This window comes from Rhamphochromis longiceps, linkage group LG5 (genome assembly GCF_057381845.1).
Source record: "Rhamphochromis longiceps isolate RC_006_pf linkage group LG5, R_longiceps_female_GT1.1, whole genome shotgun sequence".
NCBI classification, from domain to species: Eukaryota; Metazoa; Chordata; class Actinopteri; order Cichliformes; family Cichlidae; genus Rhamphochromis; species Rhamphochromis longiceps.
In genome coordinates, this window is record NC_140561.1 from 28918895 (window position 1) to 28931490 (window position 12596).

At 38.7% G+C, this 12596-nt stretch overlaps 1 protein-coding gene across 1 annotated transcript; it reads left to right on the forward strand.

Moving 5' to 3' along the window:
* The first annotated feature begins 3040 nt into the window (after positions 1 to 3040).
* On the forward strand, positions 3041 to 6292 carry LOC146670277 (protein-glutamine gamma-glutamyltransferase 2-like). Its single transcript, XM_085408062.1, has 5 exons — positions 3041 to 3160; positions 3731 to 3908; positions 4556 to 4686; positions 5545 to 5719; positions 5867 to 6292. Exons 1-5 carry the CDS (start codon positions 3044 to 3046, stop codon positions 6031 to 6033), a joined length of 768 nt encoding a protein of 255 aa, XP_085264188.1. The 5' UTR covers positions 3041 to 3043; the 3' UTR covers positions 6034 to 6292.
* Positions 6293 to 12596: the final 6304 nt, after the last annotated feature.

The following is a 12596-nucleotide window of genomic DNA, read 5'->3' on the forward strand; positions in this document are numbered from 1 at the left end:
ACCCACTGCATGACTTCACTACAAGAGGTGTGATTATTAGACCTGACTGTAACTTGTGGATTACAGTTTGTGATTACTCATGTGATTTAAAATGAGGAAATGCCTGGAAGCATCACACAGTGGGCACAAACACTTGATTAGATGTTTATGCAGTATCTAGACTCTTGTTGATTAAAGTACAATATGCATTAGTTTAAAACAATTACTCATTGATAATTCACAGGTATATTAGTATAATACATTGCACTAATGTGGCCCAATATACAGTCCCCACCATAGTTTTTTATGATGGGGACTGTGATCCCCCCCCCCCTTCTGAAGGAAGGGGATCACAGTGCATGCTTGCATTCATGGTTCCCTCAATTAACTGTAGCTCCCCAGTGCCAGCAGCAGTCATGCAGCCCCAAACAATGACAACCCACCACCATGCTTGACTGTAGGCAAGACACACTTGTCTTTGTACTCCTCACCTAGTTGCCGCCACACACCCCTGACACCATCTGAACCAAAAAAGTTTATCTTGGTCTCATCAAACCACAGGACGTGGTTCGAGTAATCCATGCCCTTAGTCTGCTTGTCTTCAGCAAACTGTTTGCGGGCCTTCTTGTGCATTATCTTTAGAAGAGGCTTTCTTCATGGACGACAGCCATCAGGCTGATCCTCCACGCCTGGCAGCACTCATACATCTATTTTCAAAAGACAACCTCTGGATATGACACTAACCAGTTTTGGTTAGAGCTACATGATGATCATTTTTGTGCAGTTACAAAATTCACAAATGCAGCTGAGGATTGGCAGACTTCTTTATGCAGTTCTCCAGAGAGCTTACATCACACACGAGCATTGTGTTTATTTGTTACCCTGCCCTTTTGAGGCACAAAACTAAAGTTTGTATAATTTTTCTTTTTATTTTAAGTCTCAGTTTTTAAAGGAGTGAATCTCAACTGTGAGACCAACAACACTGAACATCACACCAAAAAAATCTCAAAGGATGAGCTGATTGTGAGGCGAGGCCAGCCGTTCACCGTCAAAGTTGAACTGACAGAACCTTTCAAGCCTGACTTTTACCCACTCACCATCACTGCAGTGACAGGTTTGTATGTTATTAAATAGTCCATTTTTATTAGACTTTTTCAAAAGCGTATAACCATGCTGAGAAAGGAAATTTTCTTTTTATCATTGAACACATGCCTAAGACTAACACCCTGTCATTCTGAATAACTGACAGAAACCATGGATGTTTAATTTATAATGTTGAATTAACAATTGATTTATTAGAATGAATTGTTAATTCAAAGTGTCTTTGACTCGTCTTCCTCCCCTAATAAAGATAGCTGCCCCTTCCTGAGCCTGGTTCTGCTGGAGGTTTCTTCCTGTTAAAAGGGAGTTTTTCCTTCCCACTGTTACAAAAGTGCTTGCTCACAGGCTGCGTGTAGTATAGTATACTTTAAAAAGAGGATTCAAATACACAAAACCAGAATCAGGTATTCCAAGCAGAAAGTGGGTTTTATTAATGAGATGATCGAATTAAAAAAGAGAAAAATAAATAAAGATCAAGAATAATAAAAACAGGTGAAACCAATAAGGGTGGGGCAGACTATAAGGGTGAGGAAAATCCCAGATGTGACAGGTAAGGGAAAGGCTCTTTTATAAGTAATCTAAGCTTTACTTAAAGGCGTTTGCCAACTAGCACAGTTGGATATGACAGTTGATTTTCTTTTTTTGGGTACACACCTTTCAGTCTTTTGCTGGCATCAGGTTCCAGCTCCATTCCTCAATGAAGCCTGAACTCTCTACGGCAAGCTTTCATTAAATTTCTGTAAATAGTCTTCAATATTAGTTTTCCAGGTTTTCTGAAGAGCATTCAAACCTCTTCTTTGGGTTTTGGCTGCCTTTTGTTCTGTTCTCTCTCAAGATGATCCCAGGCTGCTTGTTGGACCCGGCCGGTGTGACATCTTTGACCAGTTTATGGACCACTGTTTTAAAGCCCTGATTTGTCTAACATGTCAAGGGAACTGACTGAGGAACCGTACTTTTCTAATAGGGACTTGTCAATCACAGAGCAGATCCACCCTCAAACATATCTAGCTTATCATTGTTTTTGACGATAATGAAGAAAAAACGTATAACAGGAACATTTTGTTGGATTCAGTAAAACTTGAACATAGGAACTGAGAGTATAAACTCATTAGAAAAGTGTTTACTTATTGCTGTTTTCTTATACTGTTCTTTGCAACTCCACTTTTTTTTAAGCAGTTGCCCCCTGCTGGCCATTAGAAATAATGCAGATATAACTCAGTTTTTCTTCTTTACATCTTTCATGTAGACTCTTTGGTTAAAATTAGTAGCTTGAAGGTATTGTATTGTTATGTTATTGATCTCTGTGAATCCTCTCTACAGGAGAAAATCCATCTGAGGACCTCGGGACAAAGTCATGCTTTGGTATCCCTGACAAAATCCAGCGTTCACCGTCAGCAGAGGCAGTGTGGAAGGTGGAGCTGGAGAAGAGATCCTATCCACTAACAGGCTCCTTAAATTTGACCATTACCCCTCCAGCTGACGCTCCAATCGGAGAGTACAACTTAACTACCAGATATAGGGACGAGGAAACACTGTTGGCAAATCTGGTAGTGCTCTTCAATCCCTGGTGTCCTGGTAGGTTTGTTATCTTTTTGTCTGCCCACCTGTTTGACTAACTGTCCATCAACACTGTTCATCTGTTGATGGGTTTTCATTAAAAAAAACCCCAAAAAAACAACAACTACCAATCACTGATCTGCCTGTCTCATGTTTTTACCCAGATCCCTGTCTCTCTTTAGATGATTCAGTGTCTATCTGTGATGAGGCACAGACACAGGAGTATGTGATGAATGAACATGGCATAATCTACAAAGGAAGTGGAGACTACCTCATATCTATTCACTGGGACTTTGGGCAGGTATAAATATTTTTTTTAAAATCATGATAATAATCTTCTATGTAATAACCTACAACCCTGCAGTTTAAGATAAGCTGCTCTCTTCCTGTCCAGTTTGAAGAGGACATGGCAAAGATTTGTCTGAAGATCTTAGATGTCAACCCAAAGCACCTGGAAAACCCAGCTAAGGATGCTTCTGCTCACTGTAACCCCATCTATCTCAGCCGTGTGGTCAGCGCCATGGTAGGATATATGCTCCGTGTGTCATTTGCCTAGAACATTTCTGCAAGAAGGTGATTTGAAGTGTTTAACATAAAATATAAGGCATTAGGGTAAAATACGAACGCAATATAAAATGAAGGAATAATTAAAAAGTATAGAAAGAAGGAAGGAAATGAAAAATGAAAAAGGGAGTTAGAAGTAGAGTAAATTAAAGGAAGGAAGAAAATAAGTAAGATGTGAAGATAGAAGGGATAAATAAGAAGGAAGGAAGATGTATGTATTTTTCCCTAATTTATATATTTTGACATAATTTATAACAAGTTGTTGGAAGTACATTTTAATTTTTTCATTCATTAGTTTATTTTACGGTGAGCAGCTTGGCAAACCAGAAGAACAGCTCTTCCAGTATTATTTATACGACAAATTGAGAGCTGGCCAAAGAAGCCAACAAACATAAATGGTCCTGTTTTCATTATATAGGAAATATAGCTTGCTGTTAACTAATGGTTCACAGTCATTTTGAGAGGGGACAATGCTCACATGTATAAATCACATTATGAGAGAGAACTTTGCATTCCTTTTTTCTTCCAGATCAACAGTGGAGATGAATATGGCTTCCTGGGGGGACGGTGGGCAGGTCCATTTTGGGGTGGGGATGAACCCTCTCACTGGTCTGGCAGCTATCACATCCTGAAGCGCTGGCACAACATCGGCTGCCACCCAGTCAAATATGGACAGTGCTGGGTATTTGCTGGCGTGATGTGTTCAGGTATATATACACATGCTCAGTAACACAAACTCCATTATGGCCGGACAGGGTTCTAGTTCTACATGCACTAAACGGTTACTTTGCTGGGTACATCTGATAGACTGTTCGTTAATGCAGATATCTAAGCAGCCAATCACATGGCAGCAACTAAATTGATTTAGGCATGTAGACATAGAAAAGCAGACATGGTAGTTCAAAATGAATCATCAGAATGAGGAAGGAAAGATGATGACTTGAAGTGAGATGGTTGATGATGCCAGAATCGCTGGTTTGAGTATCCCACAAACTGCTGATCTATTGGGATTTTCACACACAAACATCTCTGTTTTATAGAAAATGGTCGGCAAAACAGATAATATCCAGTGCGCACCAGTTTCTGGGAGAAAATGCCCTGTTTTAAGAGGTCAGAAGAGAATGGCCGCAGTGCTTAGTGCAAATTGGAGTACAAAAACAACTAAAATAACCACATGTGGTTATATGTGGTTCTGTCATCTGTCTTTTCCTGACACTTTCCATCACTGGGGGAGTGCAACCCCAGCTAGTGGCTTAACAATAAGAACAACAACATTTAAAAATAAAATGAAAAACTAATGTGCAATTTGAGAAATTTCTCATTGACTTTTTTTTCTTTGTGTTTGTGGTTCCAGTAATGCGTCTGTTGGGCATCCCATGCCGTGTGGTCACCAACTATCAGTCAGCTCATGACAGCAACAAGAATCTGATCATTGATGTGTACCATGCTGACTATGGGGTCAGAGAGAAAGAGACCAAGGACAGTGTCTGGTAAGATGACACAAGCTCATATGGCTTACACACACACACACACACACACACACACACACACACACACACACACACACACACACACACACACACACACACACACACACACACACACACACTTCAGAGTTCCTGTTGTATCACTTCATTAGTATTTTAATATTTACTTTTCTCTCAAAGTGTGAATTTTATGTCTAACTGTTAGACATAGACCTTTTTTACTTTATTTTGAATAAGTTAACCAAATCAGTTAACGAATAAAAGCTCATCCAATCCACCATGTCAGTTTGAAATGTTCTCCCTCATATATGTAGTTTGAGAATCATACAGTCATGTTTGACTCTTAGGAAATAAAATCATCAATCGCTTTTTATACTTTAAAGTAGAGCTTTTCATGTCTGAGTAATGTAAACACACACACTGTATGAAACAATAAAAGTAAACTGGATATGAGCTGTACTGCAGCTGAAGATGACATCAAACCTTGCTAACAGCTGTGATGGTAAAACTGTATTTTGTAATTTTTTCTTGTGCATACAAAAGGCATGAAACACACTGATCACAGTCTGATTATGAACCCCAGACCATTAATAGCCAAAGGCTATAAACTAGCTGTGTTTCATGCTCTTTATATTAAATGCAGTTTGAATAAACAAAAACACACACACACACACACACACACACACACACACACACACACACACACACACAACTTAGTCGGACTTTAATTTTTGGAAAAAAAACAAACAATGGACATTACCTACAAAAAATCTAAAAAATCTGAAGCTAAACATGATGCATATTACACCTGGTACACAAGAACTCATACCTTATTACACTATTTGTGGTGCTGCAGGTATCCAAGCCAAAGGACGGTCAGGACGTGAGTCTGAAGCTGGTGCTGAACAGTGAGAGCAGCACTGCCAGGCCTGTGTCCATCAAAATCAGCGTCCAGGCCATGAGATACAATGGCTCACCGGTTGAAAACATCCAGAGTGAGGTGAAGGAAGGGACACTGCTGCCTGGGAAAGGTGGGTCTCTGGACACAAGTACTTTGTTTAATTCTTAGACTAGACATAGCTCAATACCAGATTGACAGTGAAACGTGAAAATGAATCCATCTGTAGGTCATATGAGACACAGCAACAATTATGAACCTCTCTCTCTATCTGCCCCAGATCTGTCCATCCCTTTTTTATTCCCCTTCTTGGTGTACCATGAGCACATGGTGGACTGTGAGAGCATGAAGATTTCAGCTATGGTCACAGATAAGCTGGAGCCGAAAAATGTGTACCTAGCAGTGAATGATGTCATTCTGTTGGATCCTCCAATCTCCATCACATAGCTGTCACATAAGCTCATTGCTGCTGGTATCTTCTGTTTTACTTGGTTTAATGCTAAATATAAAGATAAATATATAATATAATATACAGAAATATAAAGTAAAAGTCTACAGTTATGCCAGCAGCTGCTTGAGGCTGTTCTTGGGTTTAGCAGTACTTTAAGCAAATAATACATAAATAACTATATTTGGTATGTTAATTTTTCCCAATGAGAATGTATTGATGAGAAGCAGAATTTACTCTGACGCGATCATCATCTTCTCATGTGTTAGAAGGATAAAGGCTTATAAACAAAAACAAAAAAAATGTGTCACTCCTGGACGTGCATTTGAATGTAATTGGGTATTTAGTGTTTTAATGTCCACCAGTGTCCATGTTTATCCATTAAGGATGGGACATTTCAATTTCAATGAGTAAATCCGTAAAAAGTAACTCTAAAAATACTTTAGTAGCTTTAAAAAGCAATGTGATAAGAGATTAATAAGAGATGTTTTTTTCTTTACTTTCATTTAGTGATTTTCCAGAAGAAACTTTTTTGAGACTGGCTCCAAAAGGGAGTCTATCCAAACAGACTACTGTGTTAAATTGTCTGTATCATTGTGGGGTCTTTACCTTATAATGTAAAGTGCCTTTAGACAGCTGTTGTTGTGTTTCATGTGTAAAAAGCACTAATTATACTATTACTGGTTTATTATAATCACTGTTTTTGTTTGTTTTGTTTAATTGCATTAATGGTTAAAGCACTGTTGGATGCAGATCTGTTCAGGTGTGACCTCGCACCACAGGCTTGTGCTTCTGGACAGAAAGTGCATCATTGCTGTTTCACAAAAATGTCTAATTTATTTGTATTATATGTCATCATTGGCACCATGTACACTGTTATAAAAGCTCACACTACTGTTTTAAGCTGTTACTTACAGCAATGCTAATGTCAAAACTAAAGTTTGCATAACATAAAGAATGTGGCTAAACCTGATATACAGACAGCAAACTGAAAAACAGACAGACAGACAGACACACACACACACACACACACACACACACACACACACACACACACACACACACACACACTGCAACAATACAACAGTAATATTTGCTGTCAGACAGGCTTGTCATCTCCCAAAGGAACTGGAGCTCTTAAGTGTTTATTAGGTGCCTCCCTGTGGCTGAGAAGTAAACTGAAGAACTACACCAGTCTGTTCTATTTGCACTGCGTAGATCCCCCCCCCCCCCCCCCTCCCCGAATATATAAATAAAATGAGTATTAGTTGTCATTTCTCTCTTAAAATGTGGACACTAAATTGAAATCTCTTTTTCAAGAGAGACCTGACCAAGATGGAAGCACACCTAGAACAGCAATAAATAAATAAATAAATTCTTTATTTTGTGTAGTATTTTATTCTCCTAAATAACTTTCTGTATATTGTTTATGTGATCAAAATACACTGAAACAATCTTTACAAGTAAACATAACATTTTGATCATTAAGAAAAAAAACTAACTAATTAATTTAATTTAAGTGAAGATTTAAGAGCAATCACATGGGCCAAAAGTACTTTTTTATGAATTGATAATTCATAATAACCAGTTCTGATAATTTCAAGTTCTGGTACAACAAATTTTGATTGGATTTTATTTTGAAGCCATTAAAATGAGTAAATGATATTACAATTGTTCAAACACAGAATTACAACTATTTAAAATTTCCTTTTATTAGTTGTAAAATATGGAGATGTCATGAAAGGTTCAATAAGTCAGACAGGTTCAAGTATATATAAAGCTTCTTCAGTATGATTGATAAATTGACTAAAGGAAGAGGAAAAAATTCAATCTACATATAAAATTAGACCATTTAGACCATATAATTAGACATGTAGACGGTTGGTGTGACAGAGGAGGATGCTGGCGATAGGGTTAGATGGAGGCAGATGATCCGCTGTAATAACACATAAAGGGAACAGCTAAGAAGTCTGTACTGCAGTAAAGTCATTTCTAATTTTATACTAAACTTATACTATACAAATGCAGTGAATAATATTCTTGAATGTATTTATTTGTCCAATTATATTGCAAAAAATTAAGAAAGCTATGTTTATGCCTAAACTGATGTTGCCTTACATAAATAGATTGATTTCCAGTTTTTACCTCACATTCAAGTACAGCTTTATTATTTAACACTGGTATCAGTAGATATCTGAATCCAAGCCCATTATCTATTCATGATTTGAATCCTGGGTTGTGCGAAATCCTAGAAATACACCTTGGGCTACACGGGTATTTTTGAAAACGGAGATTTTCCGTTTTCGTTTAAAAGAAATAATCCTGTCCACACGTAAACGCAGAAATGAAGGAAAACGCTGCTAGGAACATGCCAAAGCAACAGGTGGCGATATATTCCTAACCGTGCAGAAATGTTGGCCAATCAGAAGTCTAGAAGCCTCGGTGGGAAATAGTAAACAAGGATGGGACATAGAAGCAGAACCGAGTCGTATGTGTGGAGGGACAGTAACTGTGTGTATATGTAAGCATTTAAACACTGCAGAGAGTAGAATTAACAGTAACAGTATTGTAGAAATTCATTTCACCGAAACAATAACGTGGCGCACAGTGTAACGTCAAAAAAGGCTCACACCTTTGACGCTCGCCCAGGGCGCCAAACAGGCTGGGACCGCCACTGCTCTGGAGTGACAAATCCTGTTTCTCCATTTTGCAATCCAATGGACAAGTCTGGGTTTGGCAGTTGTCGGAGAAGGGTACTCGTCTGACTGCTTTGTGCCAAGTGTAAAGTGTGGTAGAGCAGGGAGTTAGGATCGCCCTCTTAGTTCCGGTCAAAATGAACTTATAATTCTTCAGCATACCAAGACATTTTGGACGATATCGTGCAACAATTTCATTTCATATCAAATTCCTTGTGGTTATGAAATGACCTGCCACAGTTTGGATGGTCCCTTCCTTTTCCAGCACGGCTGGACACCAGTGCACACAGTAAGGTCCTTAAAGACATGGATGAGCAAGTTTGGCTTGTATTAGTCCTGACATCAACCCAATACTACAGTTTTGGATTAGAGTAGAACTTGTGAGGCAGGCATTCTGGTCCAACATCAGTGTCTGACCTCACAAATGTGCTTCTGGAAGAATGGTCAAAAATTCCCAGCACAACACAAAGTTGCCATATTTTATCAAAGTTATATTATTTACATTCCAGGTCTCCAAAAACCCAGTTTCAAAACACATGAAAAGCTGAAAGGTATGTTTTGTTGAGTTAATTAATTATTGTTAAAAGTAACATTCATCAGTGATATAGTGGTGATTAAAATGTGTTCAGAATTCGCAAATTCATCTCATAAGTCGTTGCACACTAATCACAATTAGCTGCCTGAATAACTCTCGTGTGGCTCTCCTGTTTGGCTTCTCTTGTCCTTGTCTAGTCTTGTCTAACTCTCAGAAACTCTCTCCGTCTTGTTCTCTAAATCACGAAATTATGGATTTGATCAATTGGTCTCTTAACGCAATTGACATTTGTTGCTGGATACACGATGGACAACTGGGAGAAGTAGCAGGTTATGTGTCTGGCAACACTCTCAATGGAGGACGTTGAAGACATCTAGCTATTGGGAACCATGATTATCATGATGTTGATTGGAGCTGGCACGGCCCTGGCTTAACTGAGGTGTGATTATGGACATGACTGCAATTTGTGGATTACAGTTTGTGATTTTTAAAACCTGTGTGCTTACTTAAAAATGTACAGACTACTTGTAACATCATTTAAACAGAGTAAACGCCTGCAAACATCACACAGTGAGCATGAAGTTGGATTAGCAACACTGCCTCATCAATCCATGAGGCAGCGATGATTTTGAACCAGTGTTACCAGATCTTTGAAGCTGATTCAATTCCAAGACATAGTTAGGTTACATATCAACTTGTACTTCCTTGTTCTGAACTGAGAAGAACTGGCCTTTCCTTCCCCTCATCAAGAATTCATTTGCTAAGAAAAAGTCTCTCAGTCTTTCAACATATTCAGTCCAGTTGATGTCTCCCTCAGCGAAATATGTGAGCGAGTTCGATCGTATCCACAGTGCTAACTAACTGTAAACTGCTACTTCAAGCCCAAGCTCACAACAAACTGCTTTTTTCTTTTGTTTTTTATTCTCGTCGTCAAAAAGGTGTTATCTCAGGATAATGATAAATGGAAAGTTATGCACCTTTGTAGAACTTTTAATGATTTTTTTTCTTGTTGCTTCTACAGGAAGCCACATCACTTACAGCTGCGTGCTCTGCCAAGCCCAAAGGTTCCAGGATGCAGCACCCACAAACACAGTCACTCTCTTTATATTGGTAAATAGTCTTCCCAAAGCTTCCTGGTTCCTACTCTGGTGAAGTCAATCACTTTTAAACTTGATCAAACTCCACCTTTTGCAAAGATTGTCATCTAAATCCATCTATTGTTTTGAGTAATCCTGCTAACAAAAAAACCAAACCCATTGTATGAACTCACTACCAAAAGTATAATTATGGACCAGACTGCATTTTATGGATTACAGTTTGTGATTTTTAAAACCTGTGTGCTTACATACTGATTGTAACGTCGAAAAACGCCTGGATCTCCTCCGTGTCTGCTTCATACTCTGGGGGGCAGGGCTACGGCTCCCCACTCCCTCCAGCCGATCGTTACATAGAGAAACCTTCTGAATACAAGCGCGCTCACACACATTGTGTGCTGTCGGTCTTACGTGCTGCACAATAAAATTCAATATTTAGTATTTACTGTTACTTACACTTATCTAGGTTATTGCTGTGGTGTTGTGTATATTGTGCTACTTTCTTTTTGCTTTTCATTTAAATCCAGTTGATTTTTTTTAGTGTCTTCTCTCCCTTTCTTTCTTTCTCCCTTTCCTATCCCTCTGTCATGTCTGTCCTGTCTGCAATAGCTTAAAATAAAGTAAATCAATAAATAAATAATGATAACAAAGGTAAATCAAATGGACTAACACGGCAAGCTCTTTGCTGTAATTCAAATTAAATTTTAAATAAGAGGCCCAAAGAGATGTTAGTGCAAGTGATGGAGGTGATCAGACTGAAAAACACAAATAAATCTAACAAAGAGACAGCAGAAACTTTAGAATTGCCCAAATCAGTTGTTAAAACAAGTTAATGGTATTTACTACCTCAGCAACACCAAAAGGCTTGAAAGACCACGTAAGACAACTAGAGTGCATGCTGAATTATTTCCATGGTTAAGAAAAACATCTAACCAAGTCAAGAACACCCTTGAGGAAGCCTGTGTATCATAGTGAAAGCCTAAAAGTAAGAGAGACAATATATAGATAGTTGAATATATAGATAGTTATCTATATAGATAGATGTAGATTATTATTTTTTAATCCCAAATTTAGAGTCCTGCACAATATATTTTTAATTCCTAATCCTGCCCTCTTCTGGAAAGAGATCTCAGATGTCATTCCTGGAAACTGCTGGACCACTGTTGCCTTCACCCTCCATATTTTCTCAAGCACCTCTCTCAGCTTTTCATGTTCCTTTTTCCTGATGTTGCTATTACTTGGTATAGCTACATCTGTCCCTATGGCCATCTTCCTGTGCCTGTCCACAACTACTATTTCTCATTGGTTAGCCATTACCAGTTTATTCATCTGAATCTGGAAGACCCACAAGATCTTAGCTTGGACATTCTCAACCCACCCTAGTATGCCATTTTGACCTTGGGACTTCCAGTCTATACTTGGCACAGATGTTCCATTGTACTGTGCCGGCTACTTGGTTATGGCATTCCATGAATGCCATACTTGATAGCATCTTCCACCCTTCTTCTATCTGGTATATGCAATCTATCCATCCATAATGGTTCTTCTTCTCGCTCATCTTCTTTCTTGGGTTTCTGCTGCCTGATGTATTCACTAAGCACGTGATCAGTTCTTTCTGACGTACTTATGGATGTTTGTTGTCTCATTCTTGATAGGGATTCTGGCACTCACTATTCCCGGCCTCCTTCCTTCTGCTTAACATACAGTCACAAGATGCTTGACTTGGGATGAAACCCTCCATACATAATTAGTGCAATGTATTATACTAAATTACCTGTGAATTATCAGCAAGTATTTATTTTAAACTGATGCATATTGTACTTAGAGTAAATAAAGCAGCATGTAAAGTTCTAATCCAGGTTTGTGCTCATTGTGTGATGCTTGGATGCGTTGCAGGTTAAATCACATTAGCAGTCACAAACTGGAATCCACAAATTACCGTCAGATCCATAATGACACCTCTGACAGTGAGGTCATGCAATGGGTTCAGTTTTGATTGCTAAATGGAATTTGATTTATTTATTTTTTGCCAGGGGTGCGGTTTGATCTTGCTTAAAAGTTATTAATTTCTGGAGTCGATCCAGGTTTTGGTAAGATTCTTTACCCTGTGTGCGTGTGCGTGTGTGTGTGTGTGTGTGTGTGTGTGTGTGTGTGTGTGTGTGTGTGTGTGTGTGTGTGTGTGTGCGCACGCGCAAGCAGCTTTTGAACAACCAGGAAATGGCTAGTCTAGCTGGTTA

Bases quoted from the DNA above. Each gene is read 5' to 3' on its own strand.
- LOC146670277 (XM_085408062.1), top strand. From the start codon at position 3,044: ATGGCAAAGATTTGTCTGAAGATCTTAGATGTCAACCCAAAGCACCTG. The intron at 3,161-3,730 runs GTAGGATATATG...TTTTTCTTCCAG, and splicing joins GCCGTGTGGTCAGCGCCATG to ATCAACAGTGGAGATGAATA. The intron at 4,687-5,544 runs GTCTGGTAAGAT...GTGGTGCTGCAG, and splicing joins AGAAAGAGACCAAGGACAGT to GTATCCAAGCCAAAGGACGG.